Genomic DNA, 18,646 nt, shown 5'->3' with positions numbered 1-18,646 from the left:
TTTGAAAAACCAGTACAAAGAGGATAAAACCAGGGCATGTACATTCAGAAAGGCTTCTCTAACTTCTTAGAAGAAACTCCGAGTACAATAATCTCTAGTATATGTTCACATCATACTTCAAAGTCGAGCCTAAATATTAGTTGAAAAACCAGTACAAAGGGGATAAAACCAGGGCATGTACATTCAGAAAGGCTTCTCTAACTTCTTAGAAGAAACTCCGAGTACAATAATCTCTAGTATATGTTCACATCATACTTCAAAGTCGAGCCTAAATTTCTAATATTTGTCCTAAGATCACAGTATATACGAGACAGGACAACATCGCATAGATGTTTCCAACCTGTTTATCGAGTCACGAACCCTTTTTGATTGCAGCATGACAGAAGATCTAATGAATGCTCATAATCTAGAAATTAACATTCATGGCATCAAGACTTGTTCGACTGACATTCTTATTGAAGTATTACACGTTACAACATAGTAGTAGAGGACTAAGACTTGTTTCTGTCAAAGTTCTAGAATATCAGTTGAGCAAACTCACAAAGTAATAGTAACAAATTTAACAGATCATGACAAGCCAATGTTTCAGCTAAGGATCAAAATCCGAGGTGGTAACATATATAATCATGACAGGCATTGAAGACCTTACTGCAAAAACTCTCTTGGGTCTGTCACAAAGCCAGTCAATGCTGATGCTGCAGCTGTATAAGGAGAAGCTAGATAAACCTGTCCTTCTTTATGACCCATACGACCCGGGAAGTTCCTATTTGTCGTTGAAACACAGACCTGTAGATTATCAAACAGAATATTACTAAATGAAGAGAACAATGATACCCATGTAGAACTATGATCATTTATCTTCAGTCACACAAACAAGAACACCCTTATCCAGAATACAGCAGTATGTAAAAAGCCACACACGAACATGGAAACAATGACATTTAGAGATTAAATCATATTAGCATATGATTGTTAAAGGAACATTTAAATCCTCGCCGAGTAGATATAGATAACTTGCCTGAGGTTCATTCATGCGTGCATAAGTATCCCGGGGTCCACCTAAACAAGCACCGCAACTCGGACTTGCAGGTGTGTCACATCCAGCTTCTTCAAATATCTGCGAGCAAGTTTTCCCACCCGATCCTGGGACTGGAAGGCTATATACGTCCATCCAGACCTAAGAATTAGTATTACACCAAGTCAGATTACATGCATGCCTCGTTTGATTTCATTTACAATATTTTAGAAAATAACGGAACATAAATTTAGCAGGAAAAGTACTAGGTCATACCTTTTGTGTAGCAGGGACAAGGAATGTTGGAACTTTGACCTTCTTCCCCTATATATTTTGTCAACAAGGAAAGGAAGCGTCTCTTGTTACTAGGATACTAAAATGGTGAAGTACCTCTTGTCAAACACAATACTCAGAGTCTCAGATGAGTGAGTCGAATAGATGTCCAACAGTTTACATCGAGCATTTACAAAAACCCGAATCCAGATTTTTTATTTTTCCTTTGTATAATTACTTATATTGGAATTGAGTATCTTTTGAAGCACTAGATAACATTGAACACCATCACCATTAGGGGCAGAACTAGAACTCAATGTCAGGATGGCTAAAATTAGGTCTTGGACAAATAATGAACTTTAGAGGTGGGCTACCTATTTTATTATGCCAACTTTTAATCAATGTGAATTTTACTCAAAAACTGCACCATATTCCTGTTGCACATATGATACCATGAACAGGTCGAGTACTTGATGAATTTACGTACTAATAGAAATAAGACAACCCTAGTGACTGTCACATTTTGTTATGATCATTAAGAGGAGTTTATATACACAGAGAGACAGCACTGACCTTAGTCTGTCAAATGAAAATACATAGGAAGGGAAACTCACTAGGAAGGGGCAAAATAAAAATGAACATTTACATATATACAATATGCATGACACGTTAACCTTGTGATTGGAAAAAATGGCTTATTATCCTACATATTTTATTGTTCATAGAAGCCAGTCTCAATTTAAAGAAAGAAAATAGTTCTGCTTGGTAAACTTATCCAACGGAAAGGAAATATATTTTAGAAGAAAAAGCATTTCTTACTGAAGCAAGGAAAACTTTGGCAGCAGCCATGAAATCCTCAGTTTTTCCACCAGTGCAAGATCCAATATATACTCTGTCAATTTTCACGTCTTTGCATTCTCTAGCCAAAGCACGATTATCAGGAGAATGAGGCTGAGAAATCAGAAAACGCATTTGATCATTTATACAGCACTCAAATACTCATATCACTAACCAAAAGAGAAAAAGGTCATAACAGATACATTAAACTCATTTTACTCCACACAAAAAAAAAAAAACTACACGCTGAAGCTTTGTTATGTATTCAGAAGATTTTATAAAACAATTGGGAACAGTAAAAAGTATCTAAGTAAAAAAGTCCTAGTGGTCTTCTGGACTGTAAGAGCTCAAAGTCACTTGTAAACCTCACCTTGGCCACCAAAGGCTCCAACTTTGAGACATCGAATCTGTACTCTTGAAGGAATCTAACAATAAATGAAATCATATTTGACGAGCAAGGATATCGTGTTAGTGACAAACAATGAATGGTGACAAATATTATTTGAATGAACTGCAAACTTTAATATTTAATATAGCCTTGAAATAAGAAAAAAATCTATACACCCAGAGAGAGGTTTTTTAACTGCTAAGACTAAGAACCGAACTGGAGGTGCTGAATAATGCACGAAGAACAAGGATATTTTTCTCAAACTAAGGCGTAAATAAAAATCTAGTCAACTGATCAACCTTTTGACACCACAAAATGCGATATTATCACTTCCTGACAAAACCAAACATATAATTATGTAAAATAATGAATGAAGCCATCCACACTTCATATTTAAAATGTTGTAGCAAGTTACATAATATCAATGATTAGAAAAAATTTACTATAGACATCAATCATATGTAGAGCTGACATTTTATCATGACAGAAGCTGCCAATGGTCACTGGAATTGATTCCTAACCTACCTACCCATCTAAGACAGTGAAGTTCATAATTTTTCATCAACTTAGTGACGATGGTTTCCACTTAAGAAACATTTGTCCCTTTAACACATCAAAAGTATCACCCGGGAAGCCTTACCCAGAAAAATAAGAAAACAATTCTGGAAAGTATACTAAACCAAAAAATGTAGGAAATGAAACTGAGACCGACATCACTAATCAGAATTTAGTTGTAATTGCATAGTGACCCAAGATAATCAAGCATGTTTTATATCATCATAGTTTGCCCCTAGTAGAAAGTTTCAGCTACAAACCTATTGAACAAATTTGTCACTAGAATTAAAAGAAAGGAGGAAAGGGAAGAAAGAACTGAACTGAAAGGTGCTATATGAGATATGAAAATACCTCCTAAAAATTTACAGTAAGCAATTTCTAGGACAAGAAACTCAGATTGTAAACTACCTTGCTTGTCCATCACTATAGACTGGCTCATACGGCAAATTTGTCTTTTCCTGACACACGAAATGAATATATGGTTAGCCAAAACATTATTTCCTAGGCTTATGTATGTCTTTAGTGTATGAACATGCGTGCACACGCATAAATTCGCAGTTGATGGAATCGGTGAAACAGCAAAGTACCTCAAGATACTTATATGTGGTATTATCAGCTGGAACAACACCGTTCTTGCCCCCAGCCTCAACAACCATGTTGCATAATGTCATTCTCTCTTCCATCTTCTCAATGAAAAGCAGAGATTTGTTAGTGAACCAAAGGAGAACCAATTAGTGACTCAAATACTTGAATGGATAATCAACTTGCATCCAGTAAAAGGTTAATTATTCTTACTGTTAAACTTTCAACAGTAGTACCAACAAATTCCATAGCTTTATATGTTGCACCGGCCACTGATATTTCACCAATGATCTACATATAAATCAAGCAAGTAAAGATAAATTAGATTCTCTGAATTCAATAAAAAAAACACTATTATTTTTGGCATACGAGAGAAAAATCAAAGATCCTTGGAAAGCAAATGTGCTTCAACTTACTTGCAAAATCAAATCCTTTGCAAGCAAATAATCAGGCATTTCACCATCCATGACAAATCTCAAAGTTGGAGGCACCTGCAACAGATTGATATATATTTACTAATAAGACTCATGGAGGCCTAAAATGAAATATTAGGTGTACATATGATCATGCCAAGGAGTATAATATAAAAGGTGCTCTATAGATTTTGACCTCTCTCTCTCTCTGTGATAATTTCTTGCTTTGATCTGTTCTATTCATTTCTATGTTTCTAATCCATTAGAATAGACGACTCTTTACATTTCTTAGTTCAATTGTTTGATTATCTCATCTAACTTCTTTTCTCCTTATTTAACTAATAATTGGTTTTGATTGTATCTACACACCCTTTGACTTGACCTTTTATTTTATTTTATTTTTAATTTTCTTAAATATGAAAAATTGAAGTTAAGATAAAATACTTTCTGGTTAGAACAAAGGAAAATCCAAGTATACAATTTTATAACAAAAGCTCTTAAGTGTTTCAAATTTGTGCTCAGTATTCCATCCCCAATGGTTGAGAGTTCTTATACCTTGTGTAAGCAACAGGGTCTAAAAGTCTTCTGAACTAAAGCTGAAACACCATAAAGAAAGAGGGGGCTAACTTTAAGCCTAAACCCTAAACTCCAACAAAGGAGCAAGTCCATTCATAGAATGATAAATTCCAGCAACCAGGATTAGTACATCATATCAAGTACAGTAGATAAAGTTTTGCAGCCTCCAAAACACAAAAAATGTACTTTTTAGCATGAACCAAATTCAAAAACCATTTTCCATCAATGGACAGAACATAGTATCGCCTACATTTGGCTATTTTGGACAAGACCTGGAACCATAATTTTCAGATAAATTGAAAAGAATGAAGAACACGTCCACTTTAATGCTCAAATCCAAAGAAATTAGTTATTTTAATAGACTTAAAATGGTTTCCCATAAGTTATCAGATTACTGACACCTATCCAAATGGAACAGGTAAGCATTATTGCTTAAAACAATTAGCTTATTAGGTTTGTCCAACAAGTGCATGCCATCTAAAGAAGTAACGAGTCATCATATTACAGCAGATCAAAAGACATGCCAGACATTAAATGTAATAGTTCAGTCAGAAAATTTGAACTCTGAAAATTAGATGAAACTAGAAATTTAGAAGAAATCCAAGCAAACTAAAGAAAAGAATAATGTAAATATTTCGATATGTCAGTGGTGTCTATCGAGAAATGAAAAAGAATTTCCAAAGAGGTTCGAGGCCACAAAACATGGAGGTGGAGCATACAGGGAAATAACAAGTGAATTTAAGGATAGAATTTTGATGGAGACCCAACCATCTCTCCCAAAAGCCCACGCTTGAGGGTGATTGAATCTCACAACTATTAGACCCTAAAAATACCCCACAGTCCCAAATCCAACGTCCACGGCGGCTCACTCCAAGACGACCTTCGCTTTACCTGGCTGGCTCTTCTTTGGCTGCTGGTATTCGGCACTCAACTTGCGTTGCCTGTTCTGGGATTCGAACATGTGATGTGGGTCTACTCTGATACCAACTGATGGAGACCAGCTATCTTTCCCAAAAGCCCAGGCTTGAGGGTGATTGAATCCCATAACTATTAGACCCTAACAAGTTTTCAAGGAAAATGGACGACGACTAAGATAGTAACATGATGTGGAATCAAACTAGCATGAATAGGGGAAATCATTTACCCGCTTATGGCATTGATGAAATGGAAAACAGAAAGAAACAAGATTAGCACATTGTTTCTATTGATGATGATGATGATGATGATGATAAGATAGAGCAACCAAGAAAGTGTTAAGGTGGTCGCTAGAGATGAATTTTTTATTAGGCACATCAAGGTTATTAAGGATATATACAACAGAGTCATCTCAAGTGTGAGATAAAGTGGCGGTAGTAGAGAATTTCATATCTCTGTAAAACATATATGAGCTTCAAGGCGTATCCAAGATGAGGTTCCTTTGGTGTATGTCGTTTGTTGATTTTATAGTACCAGTGCATGTGTAACGTCTCAAATTTTTACCATTAGTTGTTAGATTTAAATTTAGAATTTAAGTAAGCTATTATTACAGTCTAATGACCCCATTGGTTACTGACCAATAGTTTAAAGACCTCAGTGGAAAGTTATTTGGAAAGTTATTTTGAAAGTTAGAAGAAATCATGCGTAAAACATATATAAATATGCCAACTAGTCTTGATGGAAGATGATTTATTGACAACATACATTATTCACTCCACATTTCAATGCAACATAATTGATTTGACCATGTAAATAAAGGAAATTGATTTGACAACATGCATTATTTACATCAAGTTTTAAGCCAAGTGAACTAATTTGACTACATGATTAAATTTATAGATTTGACCATTTCCATGACAATACATCATTTATGCATTGACCGTGCCTAACATCTATCCATTTCCTTTACTTTTCTACACGTGATTAAGAATCTACACTATAAATAGAAGACAAACCCAATACTAGACTACCCCTCACCAACTATTTATACACTCTCCCTCCCTTCCTTTATCACTTTATCTCTCTACCTTTACTATGTCTCTCATCCTTTCTATATCAAATATAGCTATACACTTACACATCACACGTGAATAATCAACCCCACACGCAGCTCAAAGATCTCTTTTCAACAATCACTCCTTTTATCATTTTGAATTGTCAAGTGAAAAGTAAATTGTGCTTTATGTTTATGGTGGCTAATGTTTATTTATGTAATATTTCTACGGCTATATTATGTTTTGGTCCATGTTACGTATGTTTCATTCATAATGGATCGGAGTTTAGTAGCACTATGCATGAGAATTTAGCACCATATGAGTTCAATCTAATTTTCGTGTCTACCTATGCAAGTTATGAATTATCTGTAGAAATACATATATAAATTCATTATCCACGCATAGTTATTAAGAATTATTCTTCCCTATTATGTCTCTACTTTTTAATAATTGATGATTCGAGGCAGTCGGCACGAGATGGCTTATGGTGGCAAAAATTTCAATAATAAAATTATTACATTGTCAAGCTCTTAATATTTTATTTGACTTTAAATATTTTAAGATATTTCTCATTTCAAATTAATTTATTAAACTCATTACATTATTTAAATTTTAGTAAGTGCTTTAATAATTTATATAATTGGATTGAATACTCTTTAAATTAGTTTTAGTTTATATTTAGTGACACTCAAATTGTTAAGGGCTCGGGTCGTCACAACATGAGAAAGGAAGAGGCTAAATCGTATGTTAAACTTTTAGAGTACTATTTTGGATGAATGTAGAATACAGGTGTAGTACATATATTGTCCTTTCAGCAAAGTAAGAATAAGGATTAAAAGGAGAATCGTGTTGTCCCCCAAAGAGTGATTGTGTAGATATTTGGGTTTGATCATTAACAAGGAATAAGGACTTGAAGGGAGGAAAATATCGAGCATAACAAATTATTCTGGTTTGGAAGTGTCACAAATTCCATGTGAGAGATAGATTTAGAGAAAGACTGAATAGAAGTTCTAAATAACAGAAGATATTAAGCCTGTCGGGTTTAGCTAAAAAGAGTTGATAAAAATCCAAGTCAAAGTAGTAATACATGAGATAAGGAAGAGGCTAAATCGCATGTTAAACTTTTAGAGTACTAATAGAATAAAGGTGTAGTACAGATGTTGTCCTTTTAGTGCAGTAAGAATAGGGATTGTAATGGAATTATTACCACAGAGGATCATGTTGTTCCCCAAAGAGTGATAGTTTAGGTATTTGGGTTTGATCATTAACAAGAAACAAGGAATTGAAGAGAGGAAAATATAATGCATAACAGGTTATTCTAGTTTTGAAGTGTCACGAATTCCAATGTGAGAGAGAGGTGAATAAAGACTAAGTAGAAGTTCTAAATAACCGAAGATATTAAGCCCCTATCAGGTTTAGCTAAAAAAGTTAATAAAAATCCAAATCAAAATCAACAATTAAATTTATTCACAAATTTCATGGGCCCATAACTTTTATCAACTTTTCGACCACATATTTCATTAACGTTTATGAAATCTGATTTTTAGCAAAACCAAACAGGGACTAAACCGGCTAAACTTAGGGCTATTAAGAACATATGTAAGTAAGATGAACAAGGCGGAAATGAAGATATTAAGATAGATATGTGATCATACTTAAATGAATAAAATAAAATATGAAATTAGACTCTAGTCATGGTACCAAATAGAGGTGACCTCATAAATTAAAGGGAATGAAAACTTAAGAAGTTGAGGCATATCTTGCGCAGACCTAAAGAAACTCTAATTTACAAAAATGATGTGCTTTCAGTAGAATATGTTAGTAGGAGACGAGGTGGATCAAAGTTAATATGGCATGTTGTGGTTCAAAAAATCCAATTGTAATGGATGTTCCAGTTAATATAGTGATAAACCGAACAGAGTGGTGAAAACAGTGAATGTAGCTGACTTGAAATATATTGAAATAAGGTTTAGTTGTTTGTTTGTCTTGGATTCTACAGGAGAACTTCATGACATCTAAATCACTGTGATGGATAGGAGTTTTTGCAATCATATATTAAACTAGATGAGGAAAGAGCAAAAGCATTAGTTGAATACAATAATGAAACTAAAAAGACCAGACAAACCTTAAGCAAGAGCTTTCCGGTACCCAGCACAAAACCTGCATCAGTATTGCCAATTCCAGTTGCAAACTGACCAAATGCTCCAGCAGTACATGTGTGTGAGTCTGTACCCAGCAAGACCTAAATGCATGCAAAAATAAACCAAGAATTGTAAAGGATTATAATGAGGTGATGACTGTAAACTTCTCTAATTTTAGCATATAAAAAGTACCTCTCCAGGTCTGCAATGACCTTCCTGAGCAAGAGCTACATGACATACGCCTTTATAATCTGGATTTGCCTGTTATATTATCATATCAAAATTCGATCTCTATACCACAAACCTATGTAAGAAAGAAGCCTTTAGCATCTGTAAGATAGTGTAACCATACCTTGAAATTCCCAAGATCTTTGATATCATAAAAGTATTTAATATTTTGTTCAGTACAGAAATCCCTCAAGATATCCACATTACGATTTGCTCGTTCATCAGTGGTGAATATATAATGATCTGGAATGATAACAACCTTTTCACGGTCCCAGACCTGTGATAGCGAAAGAGAGAAGCAACTAGTCAATTAGAAAGCCATGTGAGCTACAAGTATCACTGGACAATGGAAAAATAACTTAACTACGAAACTCTTCAAGTCAGAATCATTTAATATTTTTTGTATGAAGTAAAAGAAAAACATAAACAGATTAGTTTATTATGTCTGCATAGCTTAAAAGTTTTTGAATTCCTTCCACTATCATATAAGTGTAATTAGAATTTAGGAGGAAGCAATAGAAATAAAAAGAAACAAGGATTGCCAAAATCACCGGACAATGGAAAAATAATTTAACTATGAAACTCTTCCAATCAGAATCGTTTAATATTTTTTGTATGAAGTAAAAGAAAAACATAAATAGATTAGTTTATTATGTCTGCATAGCTTAAAAGTTTTTGAATTCCTTCCACTATCATATAAGCGTAATTAGAATTTAGGAGGAAGCAGTAGAAATAAAAAGAAACAAGGATTGCCAAAATAAACAAGAAATCATCTTACAGAAGACACCAGTGGTTGTAGCCTTCACAGACAAGACAAAATCATAATTTTGGGTAAAATTAATAGAGCATTTGCTAAAATTGAATTAGTGAGATGGGGAAAGGAATTTCTTGGAAAACATAGCTTTCATAATATTATTATGCTTGATACACTCATCTCAACCAATTATGTGAAGATTCTTGCAGTGCTACCAAAAAATCACGATTTGAAGTTGTCATGGGGTGAGACAAGGATGGTTTATTCAGCTGTCCTGACTGTGAAGATTGAACTGAGGGCAAATTTCAGAATGAGAGTGAAGTAAAAGGAAAAGATCACACAAGATCAAGAAGAGCCTAAGGCCATGTTTGATTGGCAAGGAATTCCATGGAAAATGGAAAATGAATTCCACTTTCCCAATTTTGCCATGTTTGATGGCAATTTTTTTCCATGGAGCTTGTTTTCTTGGTTTGCTTGCCACGTAGATATTTTCTTGGTTTTCTAGGCTTGCTGGCGAAATTTTTTTTTTTTTTCAATTTTTTATTTTTATTTTTATTTTTTTTGGAAACAAATTCTATCCCTAATTGTAAAAAAATATTTTCCTTTAATTGACAATTTTCATGTAAAAAAAAGCCAAATGAACACCAAGAGCTAGATGATTTTCTTAGCTTTTATTATTATTATTATTATTTTTTTTAGTTATGGAAACAAATTCTATCCCTAGTACGAATAAGTTCAATCCCTTTAATTAACAATTTTCATGTAAAATAAAGCCAAACAAACACTTCCATTTCAACATTTTCCACGTGAAAAATTAAACCAATCAAACACAATAATTGACAATTTTCAGTAAAATAATTTCTAGACAATTCAATTCCCTGAAATTTATTTTCTTTCCACCCAAATTCCATCTTTACAATCAAACGAACCCTTCAATTGCTCATTCCATTAAATATAGAAACTATGAGCCAAAGAGGTAAATCTAAAATGAAGAGACCAAATCAATACAAGAATATGTTACTGTGACTTTGATCGTAGAACAATCCAAAAAAACTTCTACATTCAGAATCAGCTACTTCCCATGCCAGAAAGATGATCATTCGGCTAAAAATAAGGAAGATGGCATGGCTGACCCTGAATGAAAATTTATCATAGGCAAGAAGACGATATCTTATAGACTATCAATGGTTTAAAGTACCTCCAAACTATATATTCAATATCCAAACTATCAACAACGAATTTACTTTCACCATTGCTAAAAAGCTAAACGATAAAGAGTTCTCAGCTTCGACTGATTCATTTTGATGCTTGGCTCTATGAATTAGGAAACTCAGAATCTTTGATTATAATGAATTGTATCATAGCAGGAGGGTATCCATCTTACAAGATTATGTTTCTTTTAATAATCTACTGCATGTGCCTTGCACATAAGATATGAAAACCTTATTTTACAGAAATAGTCATTTTTAAACCCAAGTCCCAAAATAACCTCGGGATCACAGAATTAACTTACAATTTGTTATTAAATTATGATCCTTTAACACCATTCACCATACTGAAACCTGGAAGTCATGCCGTCTCATCTAAAATAAAGTTGCAACATCCACAAATTCGGATTCAAATAGTCATTTACTTAGAATATGAAAGTTAAACAAAGTTGTTTCAGTGTGTCTCTTCAATTCATATGCCAACATAATATCCAGTCCATAATCCAAATAATAATGTTAAATCTCAACAATTTATATCATACCAAAAAATGCCTCCTTTAATGTGCCACTATATATTCTAAAAAATTCCCCACAGGATTTTAAACTATCAAACAAGAGATAATGTTCTTTAGCATACACCTTAGCATTTTCTCCGAACTCTTTCTTGAAAATTCCAAAGGCACCAGGGCCACAAACATCATGGGTCATCAAAATATCAACATTCACCCACACATTCTCACCAGGGACCAACTGGGTTTTCTCTGAAGCCCTTGCTAGTATCTTCTCAGTCAAGGTCAACCCGGTTTTGACCTAGAAAATATCACAGATTCACCGAAACCCACCATTAATATCCAAAAAATAAGAAAATGCAGAAGAAGATTCTCAATTTTAACCCAAAAATTGGTCTTACTGAACCAGTTGTGGATGGCTTGCGTTCAGATTGTTGTGGTGCCATCACAGATGCAATTTTCTTGCAGACCCTTTTCTTAGAACTCTTTAAACAAAATGAAGGCTGAGAAGAGAAGGCTGACAAACTCACATCTTTCTGCAAGAAAGGAAACGAAGAAAAATGAAATATTGGAGAAAAATTAATTTATTTTAGCAATTTACAACAGAAATGCAACATAAATTTATACGCAGATACAGATGTAGATGTCCAAACCTTGATGAAAGCTGAAGAGCTCGGAAAGATAGTCGAGGAAGCCATTATAGATTGGATTGTACAGCGTTCTTGTTAGAGGCGTGACTGGATTGAGGAGGTGTGAGCTAGATGCAGCGATGGGGGCGAGTGGCGAGTGTCGTGTGGCGGCTTAGTTGATATTAATTCGACGAAAAGCTGAGTAGGGAAAATTGCAAAACTAGTCCCCAATCCATTGACTCAGTAGGAAACGAGTATCCATTCTATTGTTGTTTGGCATTTGCATCCCCAAACTTATCATTTTAGTTGCACCGTCGTCAATTGATGTAAAAACATGTTTCATCTCCCCAAGCAATCAAAGATTCAAAAATGAAAAGTGATAGACGTGTGTGTGTGTGTGTGGATACATTGATAGAATTGAATAATTATTCTGCTAAATCTTTTTCAAAACACACACACACACACACACACACAGATATATATAGGAGGATTAGTAAATTTGAAACAAATTTCTTGATCAAAATATATTTGTAGGTAAAGCTTTTGAAGTAGTTTGAAAATGATAAATTTAAACAATAAAAGGAGTACCAAAAATTACTTCTTGATCCAAATTTTTTACAAGATAAAAAATATTTTTGAAACAAATATTTAAATTATAAATATGAGCTTTTGGAAGTTTATATTGAATATTGAGTTTCTTATCACTAGCATCATAAAGACACTCAGTAATTTTTTCAAAATATTTTGTAGGTACCAATCCTTCACGGTTACAATTTTGATCAGCTCCATAGTCAATGAGGACTTTGAAAGTAAATTTGAATTATTTGTTGACTATAATAGTCATATTGCAATACCATTTTTAAAGTTGAACGCGATTAATAACATTAATCATTTCTTCTTCAGACTGAATATTTGAAAGAATGAGAGGATTGAATTCTTCACCAAAAAAACTGGAAGAAGATGAATAAGGAGTCTTTGACTTTAGCTTCTTATCATTAGTTTTGAGAAGAGAAACTTCCATTCTAATATCTTTTATTTGACGTTCAAGAATAGAAATTTAAGATTTCATAGAATTGACTTCTGATTTTAAATCAAAACTGGAAGATTTTGAAATTTCAAAACGATTTAAAACAATTTTCATATTGAAAAGTTCAGCTTTTGAATTAGAAGGAATAAGGAAATTAAACTTATTTTTGAGTTGTGGATCATCAATTTGATCAACAATCTCTTTAATAAGTTCTTCTTGTTTAGTAAGAACATTTATAGTTTTACAATCACAAAATTCTTTACATTGATTTGAAGAGGATTGAGAATTTGAACTAGATTCAGTATCTGAATCTTCTTGATGTTGATAAACATGTTCTAACTCTGAGTTAGACTCATTATCAGAATTGGAATTTGAATCAATAAGATTGAGAAGTTGAAACTTAATATCTTCATCTATCTGAAGATTATTAATCTTGCCTTTGAGAGGACACTTATTAGAATAATGCCCAAATTTTTGATATTTTCAACAAGTAAAATTACTTTTTCTTGAAAATCTTTTCTTTTAAAATTTATTTTTGGAATAATTTTTTGAATAAGAAGGTTTTGAAAATACTTTTCTTTTGAATAAACTTTTCTTTTTGAAAATTTTTTTATTTTATTTTTTATGGAGGAATAACTTTCTCAAATCCATATTGTTCACAGAATAATCCAAGTTCTTTGCAACTATCCGTTCTTTCCTCAGGTCGTTCTTCAAATATATTTTTTAAAGGAGAAGCAAGAATTTCAGTATTTCCATGTAGAACTACAATCTGTTGCAAATGAGGATGAAAAGATTGAATATTCTTACCAGAAGGAGTTTTTCAAGTCTTTCTGTGGAATATTAGTAGTTTGAGTTTGAATAGATTTTTCCTTCTTTGATTTTGAAGAAACCTTTGAAAAAGTAGGTTTTTTGTTGAAAACTTTAAAATAAGCCCATTGATAAAAACTTAAATTTTCAAGGAATTCATAAAATTCTTCTTAATGAGATTCTCTTCTTCTTTTGAAAAACTTTGATGAAATATTTCTCGAAAAGTTTTAACATCAAGAGTTTGATCGTTTTGAATTCATTTCTTCTGTCAATACTTGAAGAAATAATATTAGTTTGATGGTCAAGTCTTTCATTTGAGAAAATATATTAGAAAAAGTTGGAGATTCAGGTTGTTCTGATTCTTCTTCTTTTTCTGCTTCTTTTTCATTATATTGAGATTTTGGAATATTTGGAGTGAAATAGACACCTGAAAGAGAAAATGTTGAAAATCTAGCTAATTGATAAGAAGTTCTAGATTTATCTTTAGATCTAGAAGAATAGGATCTTTGAAACTAATAGGAAGATCCTTTGAACGTCATTTTGACGTTTCCATCAGGAAAAGTAAGAATTTAATTTGGAATTGTTTGAACAGGAGCAGGAATAAGATTTTGAACATTTTCAAAATTTCATTATAGTCCATGAGTTTGAAAATTCCAAGGAATCCTCTTGGGAATCATGGTATTTGAATGAAAAGGATTACATTCAATCAAAAGACTTTCATCTTTAGGAGATGAACGTAAAACACCAATATTGAGTTGAGTATTCATGAGTTTGTAATTTATCATGCATTTTACAGCAAAAGCATTTGAACGATCATTGAAATCGAGATTTTTTGTTTGAATATGGAGATTTAGAGATTAAGACTAACTCCATCATTGAGATTGATTGAAAAATTGGGATAACAATTTGAATAAATTGGACCACTTTTTAAAGTTGACTCTAGAACAGATAACAACGAATTTTCAAATTTGACGAGTCTCTTATCTCGAAGAGTTAAGAATATTGGAATGTCTAACCCAAGTCTAAACAAATATTTGACATCAATTTGAACTAATCCAACATGAATATATTTAAATTTCTTCCTGTGTGATTCAATCGATTCTTTTGAAAATAAATTGACATGAGCATTTTGATTTTTAATTGATAATGTTTGTTCAAAAGTTTTGATAACATAATTTTGAATAAAATCAAACATTCCAATTGCATAGATGGAATTCTTTTCTACCTTTGAAATTGTCCAGTTATGTAATTTTTGTTCAATTTGAGCAATTTGAAGTTCATGACTATTGATGTGATGCATATAATGCAGATGATTGATCAATTTCTTCTTCATTTTGAAAAATATTTGAAATATTTTAAGATCTATTTCTAGACCTCTAAAACCAATTTTAAAAAGAGGACATAATTAAATTCAATGAAATTATAATAATTTATCACGATAAAAACAGTTAAATAAGATAGACTGATTTTTACCAAGCCTACAAATGGGACCACCCTAACACGCTTTCCCCTGCTAACAATGGGTTGACCAACGTCTATTCAGTAGACATTCCGAAATCAAATCAGATTCTCCTATTTGAACAATGCCTATTGTGATAAACTACTATAATCTCACCTCACTCTCTTATGGATCTGATACCAAAATGGGCTCAGGAGGAGAAGAGTAGAAGTGGAAATAGACAAATGTTTGAAAATAAAGATAATTGTATTGATATATGAAGATTGAAATACAAATATTGAAATGAACTTTGAATTACACAATTGAAAGATAAAGATTGAAAAATAAAGATAGTAAAAGAGTACAAAGATTTTCTCAAACTTTCATGAGAATGATTTATCTCTCGCTAAATCAACTCTCTTGAGAGCTACACTGAAGTAACTCTAATGAGAGCTGCACTCAATTAACTCTGATAAGATTTTGAACACTTGATCTGTTTTTGTACTTGAAATCTTGAACTTCAAGATTGAAATTTTCTTCAATTTGGAGAAGGAATCTTGAATAATTATATCTTTTGAAACTTTTGCACCGTCCAATTGCAAAAGTTATACAACCATAAGAAAAGTCTTCAGAGAATCTTTTCTTTGTCTACCATTTTGAAAAGAATGCATCAACTTTAGTCATAACTTTTGACTATGTCTCCATAATTGAGCATTCACCTTTTGAATTTGTTCACCACTTTTTGAAAGATAAATTATCCTTCAAGCATATTATGGAGATTAAACAATTCTTCATCATCATAATCATAATCGAAGTCTTCATCATCATCATAATTGAAATTAGGTCCTTGAATAGGTTGTCCACTTTGATAGATCAAATTATCAAAGCATTGTAGAGACATTGATATTTCTTTATTAAATTTTTTTTGAATTAATGGGACTTAAGTTTGAGTCCATTTTTTTTCATCAGTAAAAATGGTATATTGTTCATAATGAAACATTAATTGTAATTTTGAATTGTCAATATTTGCTCCGAGCTTTTTCTTTATAGCAAGAATAGAGTTTGATCTGATTTTTGTAAGAATTTCTCTTACATAACTTTTGAATTGATATCTTTTTGTTGAGGATAAAAAAATTTTGAAGAGATGTTTGAATCTGGCATTGGAAGAACATTTGACAAAGTACTCCAGATGTAACAATTTGTTTAACTGGAAAATACTCTTCAATAAAAAGAGTATCATTGAATTTGACTTCTTCGACGATCCATTCAGGAAGAATGTTTGAGAATTCAATTTTGAGAGTTGTGACTTTGAATTCAAAGAGATGATTAATAACTCTTTTGAGAGAGCTATTAAAAAGAAAAATATCTGTTTTTGAATCACTATATATTGAGGAAATAAATCTCTATTCAATCATTTGACGAATTTCTTCATTAATGACATTAATGATTGAAATACCTTTGAGGGTAAAATGAAGATTGTGATAACTTTCACAGGTTTTAAAATCATTGAAATAAAAGTTATCGAATATTATGAAAATGATATTTTTGAATGTTTGAGTAAAAGTATGATCTCTATTGATAATATTTTGATAAATATCATCATAAAGTTGTAAGACTTTCTTCATAAAATTTCTTCTACTCCTTTTTAATAAGAATATATGTTGAAAAGAAAATTCTTTTGAAAGATATTGAATAAGTCTTTTCATCTTTCTGAGAATTTTTCTAAATTATTATTATTATTTTATTATTACTGTTAAAAATTTCAGTAGTGATTTTGAGATACCTTATAATATCATTATTACTTCATTGATAGTAAGTAGTAAGAATATTATCAAGATTATCCTTTTAAAATTTGAAAAGTATTGTATGAGTTTTAAACTCGTAGAATTTTGATTCAGTTCCTAAATAGGAATCTGATTAAGAACATTTACCTTTATTCAAAGAATTTTATTCTTTGATTGAGAAATGTCTGTATCTTGAGAGAACTTTGTTTTCAAAGGATTTTGAATAAGATCCTGAAACAGTACTCGAATAATTTTTTGTGTTCATCTCTCTTTCACAAGTTTTCTTTTTAGGAGATAAGTTGTACAAAATATATTGATTTTCTTCGAATAAATAGTATTTTGAGATAAAGATAAGACAAAATATCTTGTCATAAAAAAAATCTTTGATTTGAAATAATTGAAGTTTTGAAAAATTGAAGGATTCTTTTGAGAATAAATTTCTGACAATAATTGAAGCAGTAGGGTCAAGAATTGATAAGTACGAAATATTTTTGACAGTTTTTTTTTAATTTTTGGACAGTTAATGTGCACTCATGATTCCATGGGTCTGGGTTTTTTTGTAATCTTTTAAAAAAAGGGACACAAATCAATCTTATCTCTTTAATAAAATCGTAACATAATTGAAACAACCAAAGAATCTTTGAAGAGAAGATTTGTCTAAAATTTCATTAGGAGATTTTCAGTAAAATTTAGACTTCTCTGAATTGGAATAGTTGAACAATTTTGAATATTATGACTTAAAAATCTTATCTTTGTTTGACATAAAATAATCTTTTTAGCAAAAACTGCCAAACCATTTTTCTTGATAACATGCATGAATGTATTGATGTGTTTGAAATGTTGTTCTATACTTTCAGAAAATACGAGAACATCATCAATGTAAAAAATGATAAAATTTGAAAATTGATTGAAAATATCATTCATGATTTTTTGAAATTCAGAAGGAGTATTTTTTAGATCAAATGGCAACATTTCATTCGTATTAACCAAAAGGAACATTAAATGCAGTTTTGTACTTATCTTCTTCTTTAATTTTAGTCTGCAAAAAACCTGACTTCATATCAAATTTTAAGAAGATAAAAATTTTGAATAATCTATTCAAAATATCTTTCTTTAGAGGAAGTGGATAATCAATCCATTGAAGAGCAGAATTGAGAGGCTTACAATTAATAACAAGACACAGAGCACGTCGTTCAATTTCAGCCGAATTATTGACATAGAATGCTGAGCAGCTCCAAGGAGATTTGCTCAGACGAATTAAACCTTTGTCAAGTAAATCATTGATTTTCTTGATACAAAAGTCTAACAATTTATTTTTCATTTGAATAGGACGAGATTTTGTAGGAATATTTGATTCATGAAAATCAGAATTGTATGGAAGAGATGCCACATAATTCTTACGATCCCAAAAAGCATTTGGAATAGTAGAAAAAATCTCTATTTCCATTTGTTTTTCAAGATTTGAAATCTTAAATTGAAAGATTTTGCAATTGTTCTTCAATTCTTCGAAAT

General features: G+C 31.8%; 1 protein-coding gene across 1 annotated transcript; it reads right to left on the bottom strand.

Moving 5' to 3' along the window:
- Window positions 1-377: 377 nt before the first annotated feature.
- Window positions 378-12,253, bottom strand: LOC111392150 (3-isopropylmalate dehydratase large subunit, chloroplastic). The gene is made up of 15 exons (XM_023017416.1): window positions 12,103-12,253; window positions 11,851-11,985; window positions 11,580-11,750; window positions 9,103-9,255; window positions 8,943-9,011; window positions 8,735-8,851; window positions 4,067-4,141; window positions 3,864-3,941; window positions 3,656-3,751; window positions 3,477-3,526; window positions 2,496-2,550; window positions 2,108-2,239; window positions 1,292-1,339; window positions 1,019-1,177; window positions 378-786 (listed from the first exon to the last, which is right to left on the bottom strand). The coding sequence occupies exons 1-15, from the start codon at window positions 12,145-12,147 to the stop codon at window positions 646-648; spliced, it is 1,524 nt and encodes a 507-aa protein (XP_022873184.1). The 5' UTR covers window positions 12,148-12,253; the 3' UTR covers window positions 378-645.
- Window positions 12,254-18,646: the final 6,393 nt, after the last annotated feature.

Source organism: Olea europaea, unplaced genomic scaffold (assembly GCF_002742605.1).
Source record: "Olea europaea var. sylvestris unplaced genomic scaffold, O_europaea_v1 scaffold890, whole genome shotgun sequence".
NCBI lineage: Eukaryota > Viridiplantae > Streptophyta > Magnoliopsida > Lamiales > Oleaceae > Olea > Olea europaea.
This window is presented reverse-complemented; position numbering and strand designations above follow the sequence as displayed.